This window comes from Lethenteron reissneri, chromosome 62, assembly GCF_015708825.2.
Source record: "Lethenteron reissneri isolate LAM-NWPU_2019-01 chromosome 62, ASM1570882v1, whole genome shotgun sequence".
NCBI lineage: Eukaryota > Metazoa > Chordata > Hyperoartia > Petromyzontiformes > Petromyzontidae > Lethenteron > Lethenteron reissneri.
In genome coordinates this window covers 4,861,456-4,889,435 of record NC_083840.1, presented here as the reverse complement: position 1 = coordinate 4,889,435, position 27,980 = coordinate 4,861,456, and the positions used below count along the sequence as shown (strand labels likewise).

At 46.7% G+C, this 27,980-nt stretch overlaps 1 protein-coding gene across 1 annotated transcript; it reads right to left on the bottom strand.

The window, feature by feature from the left end:
- Positions 1–212: 212 nt before the first annotated feature.
- Positions 213–26,197, bottom strand: LOC133358518 (nectin-4-like). Its single transcript, XM_061576880.1, has 11 exons — positions 26,071–26,197; positions 16,421–16,528; positions 13,661–13,861; positions 12,245–12,514; positions 10,644–10,758; positions 6,907–7,076; positions 4,904–5,024; positions 3,812–3,893; positions 2,890–2,940; positions 2,165–2,233; positions 213–784 (listed from the first exon to the last, which is right to left on the bottom strand). The coding sequence occupies exons 1-11, from the start codon at positions 26,123–26,125 to the stop codon at positions 734–736; spliced, it is 1,293 nt and encodes a 430-aa protein (XP_061432864.1). The 5' UTR covers positions 26,126–26,197; the 3' UTR covers positions 213–733.
- Positions 26,198–27,980: the final 1,783 nt, after the last annotated feature.

Below are 27,980 nucleotides of genomic sequence, written 5' to 3'. Positions count from 1 at the left end.
CCCCTCCCAACCCAGCCCCACCTCTCCCACCCCCCACCCAGCCCCACCCTCCCCACCCAGCCCCTCCCCACCCAGTCACTCCCCACCCTCCCCACCCAGCCCCTCCTACCCTCCCCTCCCCACCCAGCCCCACCCTTCCCACCCAGGCCCTCCCCACCCTCCCCTCCCCACCCAGCCCCTCCCTCCCCACCCAGCCCCTCCCTGCACGACGGACAGACACAATCATCCCCTGTGGGCTGGTGTAACCAGGAGGTTCCTACCAGTATAATAATATTTGCATTGTCTTTTTACTGTTCGTCTTTTGGCATTCTCTGGTCTGACACTGGTGGTGAGACTCGGCCATAAAGAAAGCTGTCTCTGGTGTAGGCCAATCAGTTTCAAAGACAATGCATCATGTATTATCAGAACATTTTTGTTTGCATATTTACAAGTGCCATGTGTGGTTAATGCGGTAACTGGATTCCTTGCAAAAGGTTCCTATTTGGTGTTTGAACATCTTAACACAACTCCTGTTTTTAATTGGCTGAAGCGGTAAAACCTTTTCTTATTTTTCATACTCTAAAGTGGCATTCGGAAAACCTTGCCGTCGCAGGAAGTGACGTCACGCCCGTGACCTCACGGAGTGCAAACGATTCGAAAAAAAACCTCCAAAAAAAACGTGTGTCCCTTAAAAAAATGAAAAAATCAACAAGCGGAGAATTCGCCCGTCCCAAAACTCGTCGGTCGGCCCACTTCATCGCACCTCGACATCATCATAATCCTCTGGATCTGTCTTCGTCGAAGACTGCAAACAACAGACAGGGTACAAACGTGATGACGACGTTAGTGGTGTGTTATGGGCGCCCTGGCGGTTAACTAACTCTAGATTTGAAGCTTTCGTGACTGCAAGGATTCATACTCTTAGGTTTTTTTTCGGTAAAGTCACGTAGGTAAAAATAAATAATAATAAAATAAAAATATTGTAAAAATAATAATAGAAATAAAATAATAAATCATGACGTTTCGGAGGCAACACCCCCCCTCCCTCTCCCCCTTAATTTGTATTTTTTCCTCACTTAATACAGTGAATTCAGCTGTGACGGTCCCACCTGATGACGGAGACTTGTGTTGCCTCCGAAACGTGATTTGTAATTGTATTTATATAATTAGTTATATAATATTTTATTTATTTTTACCTACGTGACTTTACCGAAAAAAACCTAAGAGGATGGTTAACTAACTCGCCTGGTATGCAGGAGGTCGCGGGTTCGATCCCGACCCTCTGATACCCATTGTGTATTTGGAGCTTGGGTTCGCAACAGTGGAGGAGGCCCTTACTTCCAGCAGTGGCGTGAGCAAGCACTTTCAGGGCTGTGCCTTTATCTTGTTAGTAAATATTTTAACTGAACATTTATTTTATTTTACCAGGTAAGGCCCCACTGAGCTATTAGCTTCTTATTCTTGGTTCTTTCGGTAAAGTCACGTAGAAGGGAAATAATAAAATAATATAAATATAAAACAATAAAAATTCTCACGACGTTTCGACTGCAACACAAGCAATCCACAGCAAGAAAAATTTCACACCTGGTGATGATTGCTTGTGTTGCAGTCGAAACTTCGTGAGATTTTTTATTGTTTTATATTCTTATTATTTTATTATTTCCCTTCTACGTGACTTTACCGAAAGAACCAAGAATATGAATCCCTGCAGTCACGAAAGCTTTAAATCAATATTAGCTTCTTTTTCAGAAGCGACCTGGCAATCACGAATGATAGGTCAACGGAGTGGCAGCTTTTCATCATCATCATCACCTGGACTTAAATGGGTACAGCAGCCAAGTACTCTAAACGCGTGACATTGATTCTCAATGTGAAGGGAAAAACCCGAGGACCCGGAGAAAAACAATCCACGCGACCACAGGGAGAGAGAGAGAGACCCGCAGACTCCAAAGATACAGCAGGCATCAGGGTCGGGATCGAACCCACGACCTCCCGCATACGAGGCGAGGGAGATAACATCTCCTAGCCACCGACGTACCTCTTCATAAATCAAGTATCACCGTCGCAACATTACCGTCACAACATCACCGTCACAACATCACCGTCACAACATCACCGTCACAGGCTCGCGGACGCAGTGGCTAGCCAGGGCTCAAAGCGGGGTGTTGAGGGAGCGATGACTCACGATGTTGTCGGCATCTCCGTTGTGAGCCTCCAGGTACGAGAAGGCGAGCGGATTTCTCAGCTGCGGCCTCTGCAAAAAGACCAACGGCGTGGCCAGCTGTGACAACGCCGGAGAAAAGTCGTGCACCCACAATCCCAAAGATGACATCACACCCAACACTGCATGTCTCCGTACGACGTCCCTTCGACCAATTGTCATCCGATACAGAACCCCCATCTCATCCGAAACAGAACCCTCGTCTTATCCGGTACAGAACCCTCTACTCATCCACTGAGCTATTAGCTTCTTTTTCAGAAGTGAGCTGGCCACAAATGATAGCTGAACGGAGTGGCTTATCGTCACGTTGAAGTTCATCGCAGCCGAATGTTTTAAAGCAGGTGACGTTGATTCAAAATGTGGAGGGAAAAACCCGAGGACGCGGAGAAAAAAATCCACACGACCACGTGGAGAGAGATAGACAGAGACACGCAAACTCCAAATATACAGCAGCAGGCATCGTCAGGGTCCGGGATCGAACCCACGACCTCCTGTAGACCAGACGAGGTAGTTAACATCTCATAGCCACCGTAGTTCTGTGATATCCGCTTCTGCGGTGGGGGAGATCGTGGCTCCGCTCCGTTCCCAATGGATTCCTCGGCGGCGATCACGAGCGGCGATGTAAATCGAATCGGGAATCAAAAATGACGAAAATAAACCGAACATTTTGTCTTTTTTGCCAAACTCACCGGCGATCTTCCATGCGGATGAGGTTGGGGCAACGGGCCGGAATAGACCACCTTGCAACAAACACGTAAACAACACAACGGGAATCAACAGTCAACAAATCATGAAGTACATTGTTTTCGTTTGCATTTTATTTCTCATTCACTCGTCCACTCACTCATTCACCCACCCACTCACTCATCCATCCATCCACCCACCCACCCAATCACTCATCCACCCATCCAATCACTCGTCCACTGACTCATTCACCCACCCACTCACTCGTCCACCCACCCACCCACTCACTCATCCATCCATCCACCCACCCACCCACCCACTCACTCATCCACCCATCCACTCACTCATTCACCCACCCACTCACTCGTCCATCCATCCACCCACCCACCCAATCACTCATCCACCCATCCAATCACTCGTCCACTGACTCATTCACCCACCCACTCACTTGTCCACCCACCCACCCACTCACTCATCCATCCACCCACCCACCCACTCACTCATCCACCCATCCACTCACTCGTCCACTCACTTATCCACCCACCCACTCACTCGTCCACCCACTCACGTATCCACTCACTCCTCCACCCATCCATCCACTCACTCGTCCACCCACTAATCCACCCACCCACTCACGTATCCACTCACTCATCCACCCACCCACCCACTCACTCATCCACCCATGCACTCACTCGTCCACTCACTCATCCACCCACTCACTCATCCATCCACCCACTCATCCATCCACTCACTCGTCCACTGACTCATCCATCCACCCACTCACACATCCATCCACCCACTCACTCGGGGGGTGGGAGGTGGGGATGCGGCGGGGCAGGAGGAGGGGGGGGGTGGTGACGCTCGCGAGTCCGCACGGATGGGTTCACGCACGAGACGTGGGTGACGCGTGCGTGCCTCCTTCCTTACCCCCACCTCGAGGTTCCCATCATCGCCAGCGTTGGGCAGTCTCCGGGGTGGTGCGGGCTTGTGGATCGGGGTGCTGTCTCTTCTGTTGGAACGACAACAACAACAAATCGTCGATAAGGGCGCACAGAGCAATCCGAGGGGGTGGAATTCGCGTTCTAAACTTTGTGCCCATGAAGGAAGCCCCTGAATCGAATCGTGCGATGGAAAAAAAACAATCAATAGGCATTTTACTAATTCCCAGCGATCATATAGTACGTTACTATTTTAATTTTAGCAGGTAAGGGGCCGTTCATAAATGACGTCACGCATCTGGGGGGGGGGGAGGGTCAGACATTTGTGACGATGTGTGACGAGGGGGGGGGGCGGGGGTTTCAGAAATGTGACGTCACATCAAAATGCGCAACTTTTAATAAATATAGACAACACGTTCTACTTAATTAAATAGACTTTTTGATAAATATTTTCTCCTACAACATCAGAGTGCAGCGCCACATTAAATACGCGCAACAATGCCAATAGTTTAAAGGGGGGGGGCAGAGCTTTGTGACGTCATATGTGAGGGGGGGTCTGACTTATTGTGACGCCGTGTGACGAGGGGGTGGGGGGGGGGGTCAAAAATCATCCAAAATCGCGTGACGTCATTTATGGACGGCCCTTAAGGCCCCGCTGAGCTCTGAGCTTATTATTCAGAAGCGACGTGGCCATCGCAAATGATAGCTCAACGAAGTGGCGGCTTCATCATCGTCGTGACGTGGATAATTTTCTATAGCAGCAGCAGCAGCCAAATCACTCTGAACACGTGGGGTGGTGATGTTGATTCTCAATGTGGAGGGGAAAACCGGAAGGACCCGGGGCAAAATCCACGCGACCACGGCGAGAACATGCACACTCCAACTATACAGGCATCGTCAGGGTCACGATCGAACCCACAACTTCTTGTATACCAGGCGAGGTAGTTAACATCTCCTAGCCACAGTGGCGCCCAACATCTATACGGCCGATGGACCGTATCTATACTGAACTTCTTTATCACGGGACGCTACGATACATTGGCTGCTGCTGTAGTACCACCTGGCACTCGTGTCAACGTACTCGTCCAGGTACGGGTTGGTGGGCCGCTTGTGCCGACACACGAACACCACCACCACGATCAGCAACATCAGCGCGCCGCCCGCCAGGCAGCCCAGGTAGATGATGAGTTCATCCCAGGACCCTGGAGTGCACGCAACACGGTCACACAAAGACCCCCCGTGGTAGCCTTTAACAAAGTGTTGGGGCAAGTGCTGTTAGCGGGCAACAACAACAACAACAACCGCCATTCGCCACTAAGTGGCGGTGACGTCACCACGACGCTTGTGCCAGGCTAGGTGCACCTTGAGGCCACGTGAAGTGTCGAACGCCCGCTGGCAAGAGGTCACGGGGCAGACCTAGCAGGTGCCACGGGTTGACTGACTGAGATGACCGAGATGACTGGCTGATGCACCACCTGTGTCCCCTACTGTGCCAACTTGCCGTGCTTTAGCCACCTGGTGCTCCGCTCGTTGTTGTGAGCGTCGCTCCTCCGCCCTCCGTTGTTGTTGGAGGGCGACTGCCTCCAACTGCCCAGTAGCGTCTTTCACGAGCCTCCTCCACTGAGGCCGATCTTGACACCGCTGGTACCAGTCATCGGCAAGTCCACTCAGCTCCACGTCCTCCTGTGCCACATCGCTCCATCTCTTCTCTAGCCCATGCCGCGCCCGTTTAGCCCCCTCGATCCAAACAAACAAAAGCTGTTTGGGCATGCGGTGACTGGGCATGCGGACTACATGACCCAGCCAACGCATCCTTACTCACCGATGGGACTTTCTCCAGAATTTTCGAGGATTTGTGAGCTCCTCATACAATCCAGCCTGGTTAAACCCAGGATGGATCGTAGGCAGGCCAGCCTAAATGTTTCCAACCGGCCAAGATGCTCCATTAGGAGGGGTCCACGTTTCGCAAGCGTAGAGAAGGGAGGGAATGACCGTGGCCGAGAAGACCTGAAGCTTCGTGCGGAACGACAGATCAAGTAGCTTCCACACAGCGTTACGCAACCAATGAAAAGATAATGCCGCTCGACTGATTCGGAGTAAGACCTCTGTTGTCAAACCGGAGCCGGTCATGATTACACTGCCCAGGTATGGGAAACTCTCCACTCTCTCCACAACTGCCCCATCACCAATTGGTAGTTGTGGGGGTGGAGTGTCCAATGGTACAAAATACCCAGGCAGGTGCTTAGTTTTGTTGGGGTTGATGGTAAGGCCCCACCTCTTAGTGACTCGCTCCAGGTTCAGCAGCAGCGCCTCCAACTCCTCCTCTGAGTGAGCGGCAATTACCAGATCATTGACATACATAACATGGTTGAGCGCACCCGGGCATTTATCAGCCTCCTATTGTACCAGATGGAAATTCCCCCGGTACAGCCATCAAAGGCTTCACGAACTACGTGGTCGAAATAGATGTTAAATAATGTGGGAGGCAGAGGACATCCCTGTCGCACCCCAAGGTGTACAGAGAATGGTTCCAACTCCCAGCCAAGTAGTTTTACCTGGGCCCGCTCACCATCATTAAGGTTCTTAATGTTTGTGAGCAGTGGGTCAGGGACTCCTAACACACAAAGAACAACCCAGAGCCCAATGGTATAATAGGCCTTGACCAAGTCAATAAAGCAGAGATGTAGGTCTTGTTGGAATTCCCTATACATCTGCTGTAGCAGACGGACAGAGAATATGGCATCTGTGCACGACCACCCTTTCCAGAAACCACCCCGTGTAGCCTTTACCATACTGCTGGGGCAAGTGCTGTTAGCGAGCAGCACACACACACAATGACACCGTACACACACACACACACCGCACACACATCAACAAAGACAAACATCCCCCGTGTAACCTTTAACAGACTGCTGGGGCAAGTGCTGTTAGCGAGTAGCGTCTAAGAAAGTCGGCACAGCACGCGACGGAGTGGGTGGCCAGCACCACGCCCGACCACCTTTGTCTCCCCAGTGACGATGTTTACACACTGCACTGAGGACTATTTTTGAGGCTGAGTCAACCTAGGGGCCCTCGTCCACACACCTTCATCGACGTCGGGCTCGAGCACGAGGTGGTAGAGCGGCGACGAGGCGCTCACGAATCCGTTGGTGGCGCTGCAGCGGTAGTGGCCTGTCTCGTTGCTCGAGATGGCGTCTTCGAACACGATAGTCATCCCGTTCTTCGTGGTCTCCCAGAGCCTCGAGGAATTCGGCCTGAGATGACAACGACGACGATTAGAATGAATTATGATTTATTACAATGATTCATTGGGATCACCGCAGCTCAGTGTTGATATATGGTGTTTTTTCTGGAAGATTTTGCTCTTTTTTCCTGGATTTTTCTGTTGCACGTAGTCACTTTAAGATGTTTCTTTGTTCATGTTTTTGTTTGTTGCCGTTGCACCCGAGTCAAGAACCACATGGCTCACGGGGCTATACCTAATAAATGAAACTGAAAACTGAAAAGTGAATCAAGTCTCTCCCTACAATGATTATTGTTTGATTTCACAGCACGCCGTTTAAGGGCGACTGAGTCTTTGAACTGCAGTGAACCCCATGATGACCACGACGATGATGATTATAACGAATAATAAATGAATTCTCTAATAATAAAGGGGTTAATCTAAATCGGCATGTGATCATTGGAGATCACCCGCAGCTCAATTGACTCGGTCCCTCCTTGCAAGGTGCGTGCGGTGATGTTCGATGTCCCTTTCTTTAAAAGCTTTCTTTAAACGCTGTCTCTGGTGTGGACCAATCAGTTTCAAGGACAATGCATAAATTATCAGAGTTTTATTCTTGGTTCTTTCGGTAAAGTCACGTAGAAGGGAAGTAATAAAATAATAAAAATAAAACATAATAAAAGAAAATAATTCTCACGACGTTTCGGCTACAACGCAAGCAGCCGTCTTCAGGTGAAGAATGAGACACTGCCAAGCTAGGAGTTTATATATAAGCTGGGTTGGAGGTGGAAGAAGAGCGCCTTAACAAAAAGAATGTGCATATCAAGAGGAATTTAGCATATTCATGGGAAATGCGTAGGAGGTGGGCGGGGGGGTTTCAAAGTCATATTATGCCCATGTATTATGCAGGATCAGCAGTACCAAGGGAGGGTGCAGGGAGTAGCATTAACAAAGGAAAGGAATGTTAATAGTATGTAGCTGCAGTTACTAAACAACCACGTAGAAAACTAAAGTATAAACTACATAAAAACTAAAGTATAAACTGCATAGCATCATCAGTATACTTACTATACTCTACAATAAGCTGAGTTACTAACAGCAAGTAATACATTACAATTCTACGTCGTAAAAAAATATATAATATGCTTCCATCTAAACTTTATTCTCTTACATCACACGAGCATACACCGTACTATATACTGCCATAGATAAACCCAACATTAAATTATATACTGTATTGCTATATACATTTTATTATAACACTAGGGTGGTTTATAGTAATACAGTATATAATTTAATGTTGGGTTTATCTATGGCAGTATATAGTACGGTGTATGCTCGTGTGATGTAAGAGAATAAAGTTTAGATGGAAGCATATTATATAATTTTTCACGACGTAGAATTGTAATGTATTACTTGCTGTTAGTAACTCAGCTTATTGTAGAGTATAGTAAGTATACTGATGATGCTATGCAGTTTATACTTTATTTTTTATGTAGTTTATACTTTAGTTTTCTACGTGGTTGTTTAGTAACTGCAGCTACATACTATTAACATTCCTTTCCTTTGTTAATGCTACTCCCTGCACCCTCCCTTGGTACTGCTGATCCTGCATAATACATGGGCATAATATGACTTTGAAACCCCCCCGCCCACCTCCTACGCATTTCCCATGAATATGCTAAATTCCTCTTGATATGCACATTCTTTTTGTTAAGGCGCTCTTCTTCCACCTCCAACCCAGCTTATATATAAGCTCCTAGCTTGGCAGTGTCTCATTCTTCACCTGAAGACGGCTGCTTGCGTTGTAGCCGAAACGTCGTGATAATTATTTTATTATGTTTTATTTTTATTATTTTATTACATCCCTTCTACGTGACTTTACCGAAAGAACCAAGAAGATGAATCCCTGCAGTCACGAAAGCTTTAAATCGAAATATCAGAGTTTTGTTTTTTGTTTGCATTTGACTGCAAGTATTGTGGTTAATGTAAGCATGATTCCTTGCAAAAGGTATCAGTTTTGTTGCCAGAAAAAAAAGGGGAAAAAACCCTATTAGTATATTTTGGTACTGGCAAAGGAGGTCCCATGATAGGGCTGTGACTGTCTTTAATGCACGTGTGGTAGTGTTGTAAAGATGAAACTGCGTGTACTGCGCTAACCCGGTAAAATGTGTTGACTTGAGAATGAGGTTCGATCCACAAAGACTTCCTTTGATTCATTACGGGGAAAATTATGGGAAGCTTACGAGGTTTTGAGTGACGCGCAGTTTTTTCAAGAATACAACTCACACCCCACTTCCCCCCACCCGTGTAAAACGAGAGATAAACTGTACTCAATTGTAACGATGTTAGACATCCCTTGGGTATGTCTAACATATTTGAGAAGAAAACAGGAGGATTTCTCCACAAATCTGGCTGTCGCCTGATGATGCTGGTTGTAATTACTGGCAAAACGTCGTACTCAGATTGTAAATGTTGTAGTGGATTTGCTCTCCAACACACAACCGGTGGGTGGTTGTGTCAGTAACGAATTGGCACTTTTGGTTTACGTGAAAAACCTTACTAATTTGCTGTTGGGTGGTGGCGGGTTTAACGGCACATTTATATTTACGCGCTCTAACCAATAAAACCCCTCTCATTATGGATGATATTGGTCGCGTTCGGCCTTCTACTACGTGTTAAATTAGTTACTAGTTCAACCCACAACATTTACAATCTATAGTACTGAGGACATTTACAATGAGTAAATGTTGTGGATTTGCTCTCCAACACACCGGTTAGTGCTGTACGAGTAACGAATTGGCCACGTTCCGTTTACGAAACAAACACTTACTAGTTGGCTGTGTCGGGTGGTGGCGGGTTTAACGACACCACATTTATATATTTACACGATCTAACCCAAACCTAGCTTTACTACCCGGCTTCATCCGGGACTTAATTCATCACGCCCGGCCGCCTTTGTCTCCCCAGTGGCGATGTTCACACACCACAGCAGTTAATTGTTTGAGGCTGAGTCGACCTAGGGGAGGCCCAGGACCGGTTCAAATTATCGTCACCGGTGGTGTCCGAGAGCGGGAATCGAACTCGGGTCGCCGGGTTCGTAGCGCAGCGCGCTAACCACTACACCACAACGCGTTACGTTACCACGTGCGCGGGTCACGTGACAGATTTGACATCACAGCTCACTTGCCGTGCAAAAAATCTATGCATTATTGAGCCCCCCCCCCATAAAGTGTATTTTATAATTTGTGCATGGTGTACAGTCTGGAAAGTACCCACATGGCAAATTTGCAGTTTGTTGCATGTCGGGAAGTACGCTAAACATTTTGAACAGACACACATATTCACAACTTTGCCTTTTATATATATGGAGATAAACACCGTGACCGCCACCAGGGGGCGTTGTGCCAACAAAGCGAACTGGACTTACATATCTTGCTATTAGCCAATCAAGTGAAGGGGTGGGGGTCAGGGTTGACGTCATTAGTCGATCCAAATATACAGCAGCAGGCATCTTCAGGGTCGGGATCGAACCCACGACCTCCTGCATACCAGGCGAGGGAGTTAACATCTTAGTCTCTGTGTCTGCGTGGCTCACGTTGTCCAGGAGTAGCTCGTGGCCATGGGGTTGCCCTTGGCTTTGCAAGTGAGATTGACACTCTGTTGACCTTTGCGATGGGGGCCGCCACCGTCCACGATCGTCAAAGTCAGGTCTAAGCAAAAAAAGGGGGGGAGGAAGAAAAATAATTCATAAATAGAGTTTTTTTTTAACACGCAGCAGTAGTAGTACGGTTTTCGTGACCAATATTATCCTTATTCTTAGGTTTTTTCAGTAAAGTCACGTAGGTAAAACATTTAAATTAATAAAAGTAAAATAAAAATAAAATAAAATCACTTGATACAGCTATCGTGCTGTGACTGTTCCACCTGAAGACGGAAGCTTGTGTTGCCTCCGAAACGTCGTGATTTTATTTTATTTTTATTTTACTTTTATTGATTTTAATTTTTTACCTACGTGATTTTACCGAAAAAACCTAAGAATATGAATTCTTGCAGTCATGAAAGCTTCAAATCTAGAAATATTATCCTTAATAGAGGTTTTTTTAGGGGTTGGATCGCGTAAATCTATATGTGGTGTGCGTTAAACCCGCCACCACCCGACACAGCCAATCAGTGAAGGTTCGTCACGAAAAAAAATGTAGCCAATTGAGACAAATTTAGCTCTGGCCTGATGATGCTGGTTAGTGCGATTACTGGCGAAACGTCACGGTACTTGAATTGTAAATGTCGTAGTGGGTTTACTCTCCAACACACAACTGGCGAGTGCTCTACTAGTATATACACTATACACTGCACTATACATTACACTATATACTACACTTTACACTACACTATACACTACACTACAATGGTAAATGTTGCAGTAGGTTTACTCTCCAACACACAACCAGTTAGTGTACTGGTATACTACACTATACACTACTATACACTACACTATACACTACACTATACACTACACTATACACTACTATACACTACACTATACACTACACTATACACTACTATACACTACACTATACACTACAATATGCACTTCTACACTATACGCTACATTATACACTACACTATACACTACTATACACTACACTATACACATTTATACACTACACTATACACTACTATACACTACACTATACACTTCTAGACTATACACTACTATACACTACACTATACACTACAATATGCACTTCTACACTATACACTACTATACACTACATTATACACTACACTACTATACACTACACTATACACTACATTACTATACACTTCTATACTATACACTACACTATAAACTACTATACACTACATTCTAAGAAGAATAGGTTTTACCCTTCCTGGTGTTAAGGTGTTAAAACACCAAACAGAAACCTTTTGCAAGGAATCATATCTGCATTAACCACACTTACTTGTGGTGAACAGCAGCTGTCTCCGGTATGGACCAATCAGTTTCAAAGACAATGCATCATAAACTACCAACTCGCTTCATTTGTGTCACCCGGCGCTCCGCTCGTCGTTGTTGTTGCGAGCATCGCTCCGCTTCTCCGTTGTTGCCCGAGGATTGACGCATCTCCCGAACTGCCCAGCAGTAATGTGTGCCCCCCCCCCCGCCACCCACTTTCCCCAGCCTCAACAACTCACACTTGACGTCGAGCACGACCGACTGCTCCACTTTCCCCACGCCGCCGGAGAATTCGACGAAGCACGTCAAGGTCTGCCCGTGCATCTCTGGCGTCGGCTTGAGAAAGGCCGTCGAAGTGTTGTTCCGGTAGTTTATCTGCTGCCTCATTGTTCCGTTGGACAGCTTCCACGACATGCCTGCTAAGCGGACGTCCTTCGGTGTCTGGCAGGCGACGGACGCTTCATCGGAGCCGTCCAAGAGGACTTTGGGTAGAATGATCTCGGGGGATTCTGGGTAAAGGGGGAAGAAGGACAGAAGGGGAGATTCATCTTCTTGGTTATTTCGGTAGAGTCACGTTCAAGTTCAAGTTCATGTATTAGGTATAGCCCTGTGAGCCATTCGGCTCTTGAATCGGGTGCAACCGCAACAAACAAAAAAACAAAAACATGAACAAGAACACATCTTATAGTGACTATGTGCAAACAGAAAATCCAAGAAAAGACAGCAAAATATTGCAGAAAAAGCACCGTACACCAACACTGTGTGCAAAAATCCCACGTAGAAGGGAAATAATAAAATAAGAAAAATTAAACAATTATTATTATTTCCCTTCTACGTGATTTTACCGAAAGAACCAAGAAGATGAATCCCTGCAGTCACGAAAGCTTTAAATCGAAATAGAAGGGGGGATGTTAAAAATTGTTATCGTGGTGGGAATAAATCTCGTGAGCCGTGAAGCTCTTCATGCACACAGATGCTCCAGCTAAAGGGGGAGCCAACAAACGATACAGAAACACGACAGGAGTGAAAGGTATAGGATAGGTAAACAAATCACTTTTTAAAAAATATATACAAATAAGACTAAACTATTTTTTTTATTTTACTTGGTAAAGGCCCACTGAGATATACAGCGCTTTTTCAGAAGTGCTCTGGGCACAAATGATAGCTCAACGAAGTGGCTTATCATCATCATCATCACGTGGACATTTACATAGCAGCCAAATAAGTATAAATGCGTGGTGACGTCCATTCTAAACGTAGAGGGAAAAAGCGGAGGAGCCGGAGGAATATCCACGCGACCACTCCAAATATACAGCAGCAGGCATCGTAACGGTCGGGATTGAACCCACGACTTCCTGTATACCAGGCGAGGTAGTTAACATCTCCTAGCCACCTTGATGATGATGAGAGAGAGAGACACGCAAACTCCAAATATACAGCAGGCGTCAGGGTCGGGATCGAAGCCACAACTTCCTGCATACCAGGCGAGGTAGTTAACATCTCCTAGTCACCGTGATGAACAATGAGAGAGAGAGACAACGCAAACTCCATATATACAATAGGCATCGTCAGGGTCGGGTTCGAACCCACGACCTCCTTGCATACCAAGCGAGGTAGTCAACATCTCCTAGCCACAACCTCAGGGTGTCACTCACCGTGCACAACCAGTTTGACGATTGTTATTCTTGACCCCATGTTGGTGGTGAGCTTGCATTCGTAAGTTCCACTATTGTTCATCGTCACGTTCTTCAGCCGGAGGGAGTTTAGCATCCCTCCGAAGGTGCTGCTCACAAACTCCAAATTCGTATCTTTGTTATCGATCAATGTGCCCCATCTCGAGATGATGCTCTCTGTACCTGTACAAAAGAAGAAGGAGAGGCAGAAAAAAACATTTGCGAAGCGTGCGCCCACTTTCGTAGCGCGCCCGATGGCGGAGCGTGCGATCGACGGTTCCTCGGAATCGGAGACTTTTATTGTCGCTGCGGGAGGAGAAATCCGATGAGCCGTGAAGCTCTTTGTTTCACAGATGTCCAGTCGGGGAGGCACGCGGTCAGGACGATACAACAGCAACGAACATGACTTGCTCAATAAAGACTTTAGTTCTCTCTATTTTCTAAAAAAGATGTTTTTAATACACCCCTGTTAACGACTAATCACTTCTTCTTGGTTCTTTCGGTAAAGTCACGTAGAATGGAAATAATAAAATAAGAAAAATAAAACATAATAAAATAATTCTCACGACGTTTCGGCCACAACGCAAGCAGCCGTCCTCAGGTGAAGACCAGGTCTGTCGATAAGACAGAGTCTGTCTTACAGAGTCTGTAAGACAAACCTGTTCTTCACCTGAGGACGGCTGCTTGTGTTGTGGCCAAAACGTCGTGGGAATTATTTTATTATGTTTTATTTTTATTATTTTATTATTTCCATTCTACGTGACTTTACCGAAAGAACCAAGAAGATGAATCCCTGCAGTCACGAAAGCTTTAAATCGAGACTAATCACTTATCGACGGGCCTCCATAGCGTCCAATGTGTAGTGTATAGTGTAGTGTATAATAGCTTAGCGTATAGTAGCGTAGTCTATCGTAGTATACAGTGTAGTGTATAGTAGTGTAGTGTATAGTAGCGTAGTGTATAGTAGTATATAGTGAAGTGTATAGTAGTGTAGTGTATAGTAGCGTAGTGTATAGGGAAGTGTATAGTAGTGTAGTGTATAGGTGTAACGGGTTCCGGAGACACTTGTAGATGTAACTTCTTTATTACGATTCAACACTCCAACTCTCCAACAGTCCAACACTCCAACTCTCCAACAGTCCAACACTCCAACTCTCCAACAGTCCAACACTCCAACTCTCCAACAGTCCTGATACTCTGTTACAGCCTAGGTACACAGCCTAGGTACACAGCCTAGATACACTACTCTGGCTACGCTCTGGAACTCGCCCTCACAAGGTCGTAGAGTCGGGAGTTCCAGAGTCCCACCACTGGCTCTCACAGCGTCCCAGGGTCCTCCGATGGCTGGTCTTGGGTCTTGGGTCTTGAGCTACGACTGGCCCTGATCGTCCAGGGAGCTCCGCTTTTATGCCCAGTCCCCAACGAGGGGTGGGGCCGTGTGCGCCCCCAGATGTCCCACAGAGCACACACAGCCCCCCCCTTTGGCGGCGCCAAGGGGATTAAGCGCCTGGGAACTCAACGCCTGACGCCAAGAGGATTAAGCGTCTGACCCGCCTGAGAACCCACCGCCTGGTGCCAAGAGGCTTAAGCGCCTGGCCCACCCAGGGTCCCAGAGCCCCCAGCAGCCCCTCCCCTCTTATGTCACTACATAGGGTAGTGTATAGTAGTGTATAGGGAAGTGTATAGTAGTGTAGTGTATAGGGTAGTGTATAGTAGTGCAATGCCACCATAGAGCCCAATGTGTTCGCTTACTGTTAACGACGGGCTGTAGTAAGTACAGTAAATACAATTAATGCATTGATTAACCACGTTTCTTTTAAAATTACGTGTTTATAATTTCGTAAGTATTTTTGCGTATTAATATCCATCGTGCTTTTTAGTTTTTTCGGTAAAGTCACGTAGGTCTTCACCTGAAGACGGTTGCTTGTGTGGTGATCGAAACGTCGTGAGCTATTGTTTTTTCTACCTACGTGACTTTACCGAAAGAACTAAAGAGTATGAATTCCTGCGGTGATGAAAGCTTCAACTCAAGAATATCCATCGTGTCAACATTATAAAGTTTTTTTGGGAGCTGTAAAGGGGTTACCTTCGATGCTATCGGTACAAATTAAGGTGCATTTCCTCGACTCGCTTATCGATCCATTCTCTTGACGGCCAGTTTCTAGGAACCAATAACCGTGGCTCAGAGGGTTTCTACTCGATCACGTGTCTACTCCTTTATCACGAGTCTGTCTACTCGATCACGTGTCTACTCCTTTACCACGTGTTTACTCTATAATGTGTCTACGACTGTGAGTCGCCCCTTTTTGCAGACGCTGCTCTGGAGTACAAATCTCCCACTCGCTCTTTACCGCCCCAAAAGTGTGCCAGTCAGAAATGAAAACCGTTATTTGGACTCCAGGAGGAGGAATCCGATGATCTATGAAGCTCTTTGTTTCACAGATGTCCAGCAGCTGGGCACGGAGTCATGGCGTTACATACAATAAACAAATACGAAATAATAAACAAGATAGGAGTGAAAATTTAAGGGAACGGCAAACAGATCACGTACAAAATCTACAAATAACACTAAACTATGTTCTTTTTTAATCTTACCAGGTAAAACCCACTGGCCGCAAATTATACTTTAGCACGGTTGACAACGTACGGTGCGAAAGAAATTCAACACACACACACAACAGGAAGCCACTGGAAGATACGATGCACTTTGACATCTGCACAAAGATTCCGCGCGACTCTCACTTTTGTCTTTAGTCCACGTGATTTGCGTGCCCGTGTCGGATGAGTCGCAGGGCAGCGTGATGCCGTGACCCACAAAGCCGTGCAGGGTGACGTCCTTGCTTGAGATACCTGCGCGTGCCAGTGTGCGTGTGTGTCAGTGTATCAGTGTGTGTGTGTGTGTCAGTGTATTGGGGTGTGTGTCAGTGTATCGGTGTGTGTGTGTGTCAGTGTATCGGTGTGTGTGTGTGTGTCAATGTAATGGTGTGTGTGTGTCAGTGTATTGGCGTGTGTGTCAGTGTATCGGTGTGTGTGTCAGTGTATTGGTGTGTGTGTACGTGTGTGTTGGTGTGCGTGTGTGTCAGTGTATTGGTGTGTGTGTGTGTCAGTGTATTGGTGTGTGTGTGTCAGTGTATTGGTATGTGTGTGTGAGTGTATTGGTGTGTGGTGTGTCAGTGTATTGGTGTGTGTGCGTCAGTGTAATGGTGTGTGTGTGAGTGTATTGGTGTGTGTGTGTGTCAGTGTATTGGTGTGTGTGTGTGTCAGTGTAATGGTGTGTGTGTGTGTCAGTGTAATGGTGTGTGTGTGTCAGTGTATTGGTGTGTGTGTGAGTGTATTGGTGTGTGTGTGTCAGTGTATTAGTGTGTGTGTCAGTGTATTGGTGTGTGTGTGTCAGTGTATTGGTGTGTGTGTGTCAGTGTATTGGTGTGTGTGTGTGAGTGTTGTGGTGTGTGTGTGTGTGTTGGTGTGTGTGTCAGTGTATTGGTGTGTGTGTGTATCAGTGTAATGGTGTGTGTGTCAGTGTATTGGTGTGTGTGTGTCAGTGTATTGGTGTGTGTGTGTGTCAGTGTATTGGTGTGTGTGTCAGTGTATTGGTGTGTGTGTGTGAGTGTATTGGTGTGTGTGTGTCAGTGTATTGGTGTTTGTGTGTATTGGTGAGTGTGTGTGAGTGTATTGGTGTGTGTGTGTCAGTGTATCGGTATGTGTCAGTGTATTCGTGTGTGTGTACGTGTGTGATGGTAAACACGCACACATACACATAGGAGCACACGTGAACACATGCCAACACACATTGACGTGCTCGTGTGGACCCTCCACATTTAAAATCAACATCACGCGTTTTGTGCAATTTTGGCTGCTGTAAAGTTTCACTTCGTTCAGCTGTCATTTGTGATAGCCAGAGTTAAATAGTTTCAAATAGTTTAGTTTAATTAAGGCTGAGTTGACCTAAGCGGAGGTACAGAGGCGATGGGGGAACCAGTTCAGATAATCGCCACTCCGTGGGAGAGTAGATACAACTTGTGGCTAGGAGATGTTAACTCCATAGCCTGGTATACAGGAGGTCGTTGTTTCGATCGCGGACCCTGACGATGCCTGCTGCTGTATATTTGGAGTCTGTGTGTCTCTCTCTCATCATTATCACGGTGGCTAGGAGATGTTAACTACCTCGCCTGGTATACAGGAGGTCGTTGTTTCGATCGCGGACCCTGACGATGCCTGCTGCTGTATATTTGGAGTCTGTGTGTCTCTCTCTCATCATCATCACGGTGGCTAGGAGATGTTAACTACCTCGCCAGGTATACAGGAGGTCGTGGGTTCGATCGCGGACCCTGACGATGCCTGCTGCTGTATATTTGGAGTCTGTGTGTCTCTCTCTCATCATCATCACGGTGGCTAGGAGATGTTAACTACCTCGCCAGGTATACAGGAGGTCGTGGGTTCGATCGCGGACCCTGACGATGCCTGCTGCTGTATATTTGGAGTCTGTGTGTCTCTCTCTCATCATCATCACGGTGGCTAGGAGATGTTAACTACCTCGCCAGGTATACAGGAGGTCGTGGGTTCGATCGCGGACCCTGACGATGCCTGCTGCTGTATATTTGGAGTCTGTGTGTCTCTCTCTCATCATCATCACGGTGGCTAGGAGATGTTAACTACCTCGCCAGGTATACAGGAGGTCGTGGGTTCGATCGCGGACCCTGACGATGCCTGCTGCTGTATATTTGGAGCCTGTGTGTCTCTCTCTCTCATCATCATCATCACGGTGGCTAGGAGATGTTAACTACCTCGCCTGGTCTGCAGGAGGTCGTGGGTTCGATCGCGGACCCTGACGATGCCTGCTGCTGTATATTTGGAGTCTGTGTCTCCCTCTCTCTCATCATCAACACGCCAGTTATACAGGAGGTCGTGGGTTCGATCGCGGACCCTGACGATGCCTGCTGCTGTATATTTGGAGTCTGTGTGTCTCTCTTTCATCATCATCATCACAGTGGCTAGGAGATGTTAGCTACCTCGCCTGGTCTACAGGAGGTCGTGGGTTCGATCCGGACCCTGACGCCTGCTGCTGTATATTTGGAGTCAGCGTCTCTCTCCCCGTGGTCGCGTGGATTTTTCTCCGGGTCCTCTGTTTTTTTCCCCTCCACCATTTAGAATCGACATCGCCACCACGCGTTTAGAGGCTATTTGGTTGCTGCCGCACATTTCCACACGACGATATATGGTAAATCGTCGAGCTCTCATTTGTGATGGGACAGGCCGCTTCTGAAATAAGAGCTACTAAGCTCAGTCGGGGCCCTTCACCTTATAAAATAAAAAAATCATACACTATGAGACGTCTCCTTTACCAGTGGCAAAATATAGTAATAGGTTTTTACCCTTTCAACTGGTACAAAAACTGACACCTTTATACAAGGCATCATGTTTGCAATAACCACAACACAAGCAGTCAAAATGCAAACAAAATAAACAATTCTAGATTTGAAGCTTTCGTGACTGCAATGATTCATATTCTTAGGTTTTTTCGGTAAAGTCACGTAGGTAAAAACATTAAAAAGTAAAATAAAAAAATCACGACGTTTCGGAGGCAACACAAGCTTCCGTCTTCAGGTGGTACCGTCACAGCCACGACAGCTGTATCAAGTAAATGAGAGATTGCAAGAGCTACCACTCCGTTTATTATATAATAAACGGAGTGGTAGCTCTTGCAATCTCTGTTTATTATATAAACGGAGTGGTAGCTCCTGCAATCTCTCATTTACTTGATACAGCTGTCATGGCTGTGACGGTACCACCTGAAGACGGAAGCTTGTGTTGCCTCCGAAACGTCGTGATTTTTTATTTTATTTTACTTTTTAATGTTTTTACCTACGTGACTTTACCGAAAAAACCTAAGAATAAAAAAGAAACAACTCTGATAATGATAATGATATGCACTGTCCTTGAAGTTGATTGGTCCACACCCGAGACAGCTTTTCTTAGAGCCTAGTCTCCATTGGTGTCCAACACCAATCAACTTCAAGGACAGTGCTTATCATTATCAGAGTTGTTTCTTTTTGTTTGCATTTTGACTGCTTGTGTTGTGGTTATTGCAAACATGATGCCTTGTATAAAGGTGCCAGTTTTTGTACCAGTTGAAAGGGTATAAACCTATTACTATATTTTGCCACTGGTAAAGGAAGTCTCATAGTGTAAATGCTTACCCCGAGCTCTCAATACTCTGATAGTGTGCTGTTTTTGAGTTGTACGCCTTTTGGCGTCATCTGGTACAACACCATGTGAGACTAGGCTCTAAGAAAAGCTGTCTCGGGTGTGGACCAATCAACTTCAAGGACAGTGCATATCATTATCATCATCAGAGTTGTTTCTTTTTGTTTGCATTTTGGCTGCTTGTGTTGTGGTTGTTGCAAACATGATGCCTTGTATAAAGGTGTCAGTTTTTGTACCAGTTGAAAGGGTAAAAACCTATTACTATAAAAAAAATCATAGTTTTAGTTTAATCTTCACGCGGCATCTCCCCCCCACCTCCAACCCCCCCCCCCAGCACGCAAAAAAAACATCGATGGTAACGATCTTCCGTTGTTGAGTAGAGGGGAAACATTCGGTCAAACTCTCGAAGTTTTATCTGAAAAGTGCAGTGCCCCGGCCACAAAACCCACTCACGCCTCTCACAGCGCGTGAAGAGTGACCACCACGGCTCACACAAACTTCCCATCGACGTACAAACACAAAAACGGTGTTCTTCCTATGTTTGTCGTTCTGTGTGTGTGTGCGATGTTGTACCGTACGTAGCCAACGGAGCTGAACGCACAACGATGCTTCATCGTTATCGTGAAGACAGAATCGTTCGTATCGTTGGACAATAAATATAAATAACAGGATCATAGAGTATTATTAGTCTTGGTTCTTTCGGTAAAGTCACTTAGAACTGAAATAAAAAAATAAAACATAAGAAATACAATCCTCACGACGTTTCGGCCACAACGCAAGCAGCCGTCTTCAGGTGAAGAACAGGGCTGTCGGAAAGACGGCATCCGAAGGCAGAAGGGAAATAATAAAATAATAAAAATATAAAACAATAAAATTCTCACGACGTTTCGAAAATTCTCACGACGTAAGAATTTTGCAGGTGTGATGATTGCTTGTGTTGCAGTCGAAACGTCGTAAGAATTTTATTGTTTGATATTTGTTTATTATTTTATTATTTCCCTTCTACGTGACTTTACCGAAAGAACCAAGAATATGAATCCCTGCAGTCACGAAAGCTTTAAATCAAAATGTAGGATCATAGCGCTTTTTATAGGGTCAGATTGTGTAAATATATTAAATGCGGTGTCGTTAAACCCGCCACCACCCGACACAGCCAATGAGTAAGGGGTTGTCACGTTAACAAAACGTGGCCAATTCGTTACTAGTACAGCCACACACAACGGCTGTGTGTTGGAGATTAAACCCACTACAACATTTACAATTGTAGTGTAGTGTATAGTAGTGTAGTATATAGTAATGTAGTGTATAGTGTAGTGTATAGTAGTGTAGTGTATTGTAGTGTATAGTGTAGTGTATAGTAGTAGTGTAGTCTGTAGTGTATAGTAGTGTATAGTGTAGTGTATAGTGTAGTGTATAGTGTATAGAAGTGTATAGCGTAGTGTATAGTAGTGTAGTGTATAGTGTAGTGTGTAGTGTATAGTAGTGTAGTGTGTAGTGTATAGTAGTGTAGTGTGTAGTGCATAGTAGTGTAAAGTGTAGTGTATAGTGTATAGTAGTGTAGTGTATAGTAGTGTAGTGTATAGTAGTGTAGTGTATAGTGTAGTGTATAGTGTAGTGTATAGTGTAGGGTACGAGTACAGCTACACACCGCTTGTGTGTTGGAGAGTAAACCCACGGTAACATTTACACTGCCGGTAATTACAACCGACAACATCAGGCGACAGCCAGATGTGTGTGGCTGTCACGTGATGCTGATTGTAATTACTGTCGAAACGTAACAAATTGCCATGTTCCGTTCACGTGACAAACCTCACTAATTGAACCTTATGGCGGTACCCCGGGGTCACATAGTACCCCGGCTCTCGGAGTCATTCTTACTCTGTTGATGGTCCGCGATGCGGCAATCGATTCATCTCGACACGAGCTGGACACGATGCACCACCACTACTACGGTGCGTGCGAGCGTTCAGGGTTTCGGCGCAATCGTCCCCGCTGCGTTTCGACATCGCGGAGTGGCACCGATGTCGGATTGATTGGTACCCCAGTCGCGGAGTGAAGTAACACCCCTGGAAAAATAGTGTCCTAGAAATAAAATATTGAATTGCCTCGGTAGTTTAGTATTATTTAGTAACCCGGGGTACCGCCAAAAATATCAATTGGCCGTGTCGGGTGGTGGCGGGTTTAACGACACGTTTATATTTCGATTTAAAGCTTTCGTGACTGCAGGGATTCATCTTCTTGGTTCTTTCGGTAAAGTCACGTAGAATGGAAATAATACTTATAATATATTATTTTATGTTATTATGTTTTATTTTTATTATTTTATCATTTCTATTCTACATGACTTTACCGAAAGAACCAAGAAGACACGTTTATAATTACGCGATTTAGCCCAAAAAAGTTGTGGATCATATTGGTCGCGAAAGCCTGCTACTGCGTGGTAAAATAAATGACAGCATTTCCTCTTCTCGTGTCCGTGTTGTGTGCCACGATGTAATGTTGCGTCTAGCGGACACGCACCCCTGCCATCGAGGGAGAGCGGAGAGTGAGCGGATACAGAGCGGGGCCATTCCAGCATAGAGTCGTTTGCGGTGTCTCTCTCTCTCTCTCCCCGTGGTCGCGTGGATTTTACTCCGGGTCCTCCGGTTTCCCCTCTACATTTAGAATCAACAGCGCCACGCGTTTTAGAGAGTCATTTGCCTGCTGCTGTAAATTTCCCCATGGTGAAAAGCCGCGGTGGCTATGAGATGTTAACTACCTCGCCTGGTCTACAGGAGGTCGTGGGTTCGATCGCGACCCTGACGCCTGCTGCTGTATATTTCGAGTCTGCGTGTCTCTCTCTCTCATCATCATCATCACGGTGACTAGGAGATGTTAGCTACCTCGCCTGGTCTACAGGAGGTCGTGGGTTCGATCGCGACCCTAACGCCTGCTGCTGTATATTTCGAGTCTGCGTGTCTCTCTCTCATCATCATCATCACGGTGGTTATGAGATGTTAACTACCTCGCCTGGTGTACAGGAGGTCGTGGGTTCGATCGCGACCCTAACGCCTGCTGCTGTATATTTCGAGTATGCGTGTCTCTCTCTCATCATCATCATCACGGTGACTAGGAGATGTTAGCTACCTCGCCTGGTGTACAGGAGGTCGTGGGTTCGATCGCGACCCTAACGCCTGCTGCTGTATATTTCGAGTCTGCGTGTCTCTCTCTCATCATCATCATCACAGTGGCTAGGAGATGTTAGCTACCTCGCCTGGTCTACAGGAGGTCGTGGGTTCGATCGCGACCCTAACGTCTGCTGCTGTATATTTCGAGTCTGCGTGTCTCTCTCTCATCATCATCATCACGGTGGCTATGAGATGTTAACTACCTCGCCTGGTGTACAGGAGGTCGTGGGTTCGATCGCGACCCTAACGCCTGCTGCTGTATATTTCGAGTCTGCGTGTCTCTCTCTCATCATCATCATCACGGTGACTAGGAGATGTTAGCTACCTCGCCTGGTGTACAGGAGGTCGTGGGTTCGATCGCGACCCTAACGCCTGCTGCTGTATATTTCGAGTCAGCGTGTCTCTCTCTCATCATCATCATCACGGTGGTTATGAGATGTTAACTACCTCGCCTGGTGTACAGGAGGTCGTGGGTTCGATCGCGACCCTAACGCCTGCTGCTGTATATTTCGAGTCTGCGTGTCTCTCTCTCATCATCATCATCACAGTGGCTAGGAGATGTTAGCTACCTCGCCTGGTCTACAGGAGGTCGTGGGTTCGATCGCGACCCTAACGTCTGCTGCTGTATATTTCGAGTCTGCGTGTCTCTCTCTCATCATCATCATCACGGTGGCTATGAGATGTTAACTACCTCGCCTGGTCTACAGGAGGTCGTGGGTTCGATCGCGACCCTAACGCCTGCTGCTGTATATTTCGAGTCTGCGTGTCTCTCTCTCTCTCTCTCATCATCATCATCACGGTGGCTAGGAGATGTTAGCTACCTCGCCTGGTCTACAGGAGGTCGTGGGTTCGATCACGACCCTAACGCCTGCTGCTGTATATTTCGAGTCTGCGTGTCTCTCTCTCATCATCATCATCATCACGGTGGTTATGAGATGTTAACTACCTCGCCTGGTGTACAGGAGGTCGTGGGTTCGATCGCGACCCTAACGCCTGCTGCTGTATATTTCGAGTCTGCGTGTCTCTCTCTCATCATCATCATCATCACGGTGACTAGGAGATGTTAGCTACCTCGCCTGGTGTACAGGAGGTCGTGGGTTCGATCGCGACCCTAACGCCTGCTGCTGTATATTTCGAGTCAGCGTGTCTCTCTCTCATCATCATCATCACGGTGGTTATGAGATGTTAACTACCTCGCCTGGTGTACAGGAGGTCGTGGGCTCGATCGCGACCCTAACGCCTGCTGCTGTATATTTCGAGTCTGCGTGTCTCTCTCTCTCATCATCATCATCACAGTGGCTAGGAGATGTTAGCTACCTCGCCTGGTCTACAGGAGGTCGTGGGTTCGATCGCGACCCTAACGCCTGCTTCTGTATATTTCGAGTCTGCGTGTCTCTCTCTCATCATCATCATCACGGTGGTTATGAGATGTTAACTACCTCGCCTGGTGTACAGGAGGTCGTGGGTTCGATCGCGACCCTAACGCCTGCTGCTGTATATTTCGAGTCTGCGTGTCTCTCTCTCATCATCATCATCACGGTGGCTAGGAGATGTTAACTACCTCGCCTGGTCTACAGGAGGTCGTGGGTTCGATCGCGACCCTAACGCCTGCTGCTGTGTATTTCGAGTCTGCGTGTGTGCCTCTCTCTCTTCGTGGTCGCGTGGATTTTTCCCCGAGTTCTCTGGATTTTCCCCTCCACATTTCGAATCAACATCATCACGCGTTCGTAGAGTATGTCTGCTGCTATAAATATCCACGTGGTGATGATGATGAGCCACCACTTAGTCGAGCTATCATTTGTGATTGCCAGGTCGATTTTGAAAAATAGCTACAGAGCTCAATGGGCCCTTACCTGGCTATTTGTATTTTATTTAACCCGTGGACCAAATCAGCCGTTCTACACATCCTTGTGTGACTGGAGTTATTTCGCAGCGATGATGATGGTGGCGATGGTGATACACGACTACTCCGCTACTGCTCCTGCTCACACGGGTGTTGTCTGGGCTTGACCACCTGAATGATGTGAGATTGTAGTCGTTGAAAAATAAAAAAAATGTTGACGTTAAAACAGGAGGATAATAGGTTTATCCCCTTTTTTATAGCAACAAAACAGGTGTTAAGATATTCTTGGTTCTTTCGGTAAAGTCACGTAGAAGGGAAATAATAAAATAAAAAAAATATAGAACGAAATATTTATATTATTTTATTATTTTCCTTCGACGTGACTTTACCGAAAGAACCAAGAATATGAATCCCTGCAGTCACGAAAGCTTTAAATCAGATGTTAAGATGCTAAAACACCAAACTGAAACCTTTTACAAGGAATCATGTGTGCATTAACCACAAAACATACTCTGATAAGATATGCATTGTTTCGATTTAAAGCTTTCGTGACTGCAGGGATTCATCTTCTTGGTTCTTTCGGTAAAGTCACGTAGAAGGGAAATAATAAAATAATAAAAATAAAACATAATAAAAAAAAATTATGACGACGATCATTCAGACGCTGTCTTTCCGACAGACCTGTTCTTCACCTGAGGACGGCTGCTTGCGTTGTGGCCGAAACGTCGTGAGAATGATTTTATTATGTTTTATTTTTATTATTTCCCTTCTACGTGACTTTACCGAAAGAACCAAGAAGATGAAAAGTCAAGATCGTAATGAATGAATTTCTGGCGACTCCGTCCCACCGCGCACACGAACGCCGCGTGGCGCGGATCGTTCCGTTTTCGTGTCCAAGCGCAGCAGCAGCGCGGACGAATTCCGTCGTCGTGAACAAAACTTTTAAACTTCGATGAGCGCGTCGTGTAGAGCTCGTCGAGATGAACAAATCACCGCGTCGTTCGCCTTCAACAGACATTCAACGACGTCGCAACGTAGTTAATGCGAGAGCCGGGGGCTTACGGGACCCCTGGGAATCCAGCCATGAGCTTCACTTGCATCAATCACCCTGCGGCGTTGACAAAGCAAGCCCCCCAGAATAATGATAACAAGAAGAGACAACGTAGAAGCGCACTGACCGTGGAGATGACTTAGAACGAGGAAGAGAACCGCTCCGACGACACCCGTGGCCATGGCGAAGCGGCGAGCTTCCCGTGTCGCTGTCTGCCCGTGGTGGTGCTGTCGGCTGGCTCGCTCGCCGATTCTGAGAGGGGTGAGGCAGTTTCAACGTAGGGGTGGGGGGGGGGGTCTCTTCCTCCTCCTCCTTCTGTGCTATTCCTCCTCCTTATTCTTCTAAATGCGTCATTACACCCTTGAACCACCCACCACCACCACCCACACATCACGTGTACAGCAGAATGCAATCCGCACATTTATTCGTACGCATCTCGACTCGAAGCTTTCGTGAATGCAGGGATTCGGTAAAAGTCAAGCGATCGCATTGCGTTGCGATCGAAACGTCGTCGTTTTTTGTGTGATTTTCTTTTGACCCATCTACGTGAAAGACCCAAATAAATTACGTACGCACTTTGGCACGAAGACAAACATTCCCCCCCAGAAGGCAAACGTTTTTTGTTTGGGTTTAATCGCCTAAAGATAAACGTGTATGTCGTGGAGAGTTTTTAATGTTACTGGAGAGTTTTTAACGTTCAATCCGCCACCACCAAGGTTTGTCACGGAAACCAAAACGTGCCAATTAGTTGCGAGTTGAGCACTAACCGGTTGTGTGTTGAAGAGTAGACCCACACAACGCATTTAAAATTCGAGTAGTAGTCGCGAAAAACCTATGTGTTAAACAAAGATCCCCCGTGTAGCCTCAACAGGCTGTTGGGGCAAGTGCTGTAAGCGAGCAGCAGCAGCACCTATTGAAGACCGGCACGGCACACGAGGGTGTGGGTTGGCCAGCCCCACGCCCGGCCGCCTTTGTCTCCCTAGTGGCGATGATCAGACACCGCAAGCAGGGTGGTGTTATTGACACGGGATGTAGAGAGTTGATTTTGTTTTCATTAACAAAAATCCCTCTGAGAAGTGATAAAACGGTGGCTATGAGATGTTGACTACCTCGCCTGGTCTACAGGAGACGTTAACTACCTCGCCTGGTATACAGGAGATGTTAACTACCTCGCCTGGTATACAGGAGATGTTAACTACCTCGCCTGGTATATAGGAGGTCGTGGGTTCGATCCCGATCCTGAGGCCTGCTGCTGTATATTTGGAGTTTGCGTGTCTCTCTCTCATCATCATCATCATCACGGTGGCTAGGAGATGTTAACTACCTCGCCGGGTATACAGGAGGTCATGGGTTCGATCCCGACCCTGGCGCCTGCGGTATATTTGAGTTTGCGTGTCTCTCTCCCTCATCATCATCACGGTGGCTAGGAGATGTTAACTACCTCGCCTGGTATACAGGAGGTCATGGATTTCGATTCCTACCCTGACGCTTGCTGCTGTATATTTGGAGTTTGCGGTGTCTCTCTCTCTCCCCGTGGTCACGTGGATTTTTCTCCAGGTCCTCCGGGTTGTCCCTCTACATTTAGAATGAACGTCACCACGCGGTGACGTTTGGCTGCTCCACATTTCCACGTGATGATGAAAAGCCACTTCGTTGAGCTACCATTGGTGGCCAGGTCGCTTCTGTAAAAGAGCCACACAACTCAGCGGGGCCTTACCTGGTACAATGAAAAATAGTTTGGTCGTAAATAGTTTAAAATGAGAATAGGTTCTACCCTTTCATGGCCATAAAACAGGAGTTGTGTTAAAGATGTTCAAATACCAAATAAAAACCCTTTTGCAAGGAATCAGGTCTGTATTAACCACGCACGATACTGAACATACGAACAAATTGATACTGGTTACACCAGCCCACAGGGGATTATTGTGTCCGTCCGTCTGTCGTGCAGGGAGGGGCTGGGTGGGGAGGGAGGGGCTGGGTGGGGAGGGGAGGGTGGGGAGGGGCTGGGTGGGGAGGGTGGGGCTGGGTGGGGAGGGC

Coding starts and splice junctions, on each gene's coding strand:
- LOC133358518 (XM_061576880.1), bottom strand. CDS start 26,125: ATGGCCACGGGTGTCGTCGGAGCGGTTCTCTTCCTCGTTCTAAGTCAT. Junction 12,515..13,660: donor CGTCAAACTGGTTGTGCACG/GTGAGTGACACC, acceptor CCCTTTACCCAG/AATCCCCCGAGATCATTCTA. Junction 785..2,164: donor ACGGAGATGCCGACAACATC/GTGAGTCATCGC, acceptor TGTTGTTTGCAG/TCTTCGACGAAGACAGATCC.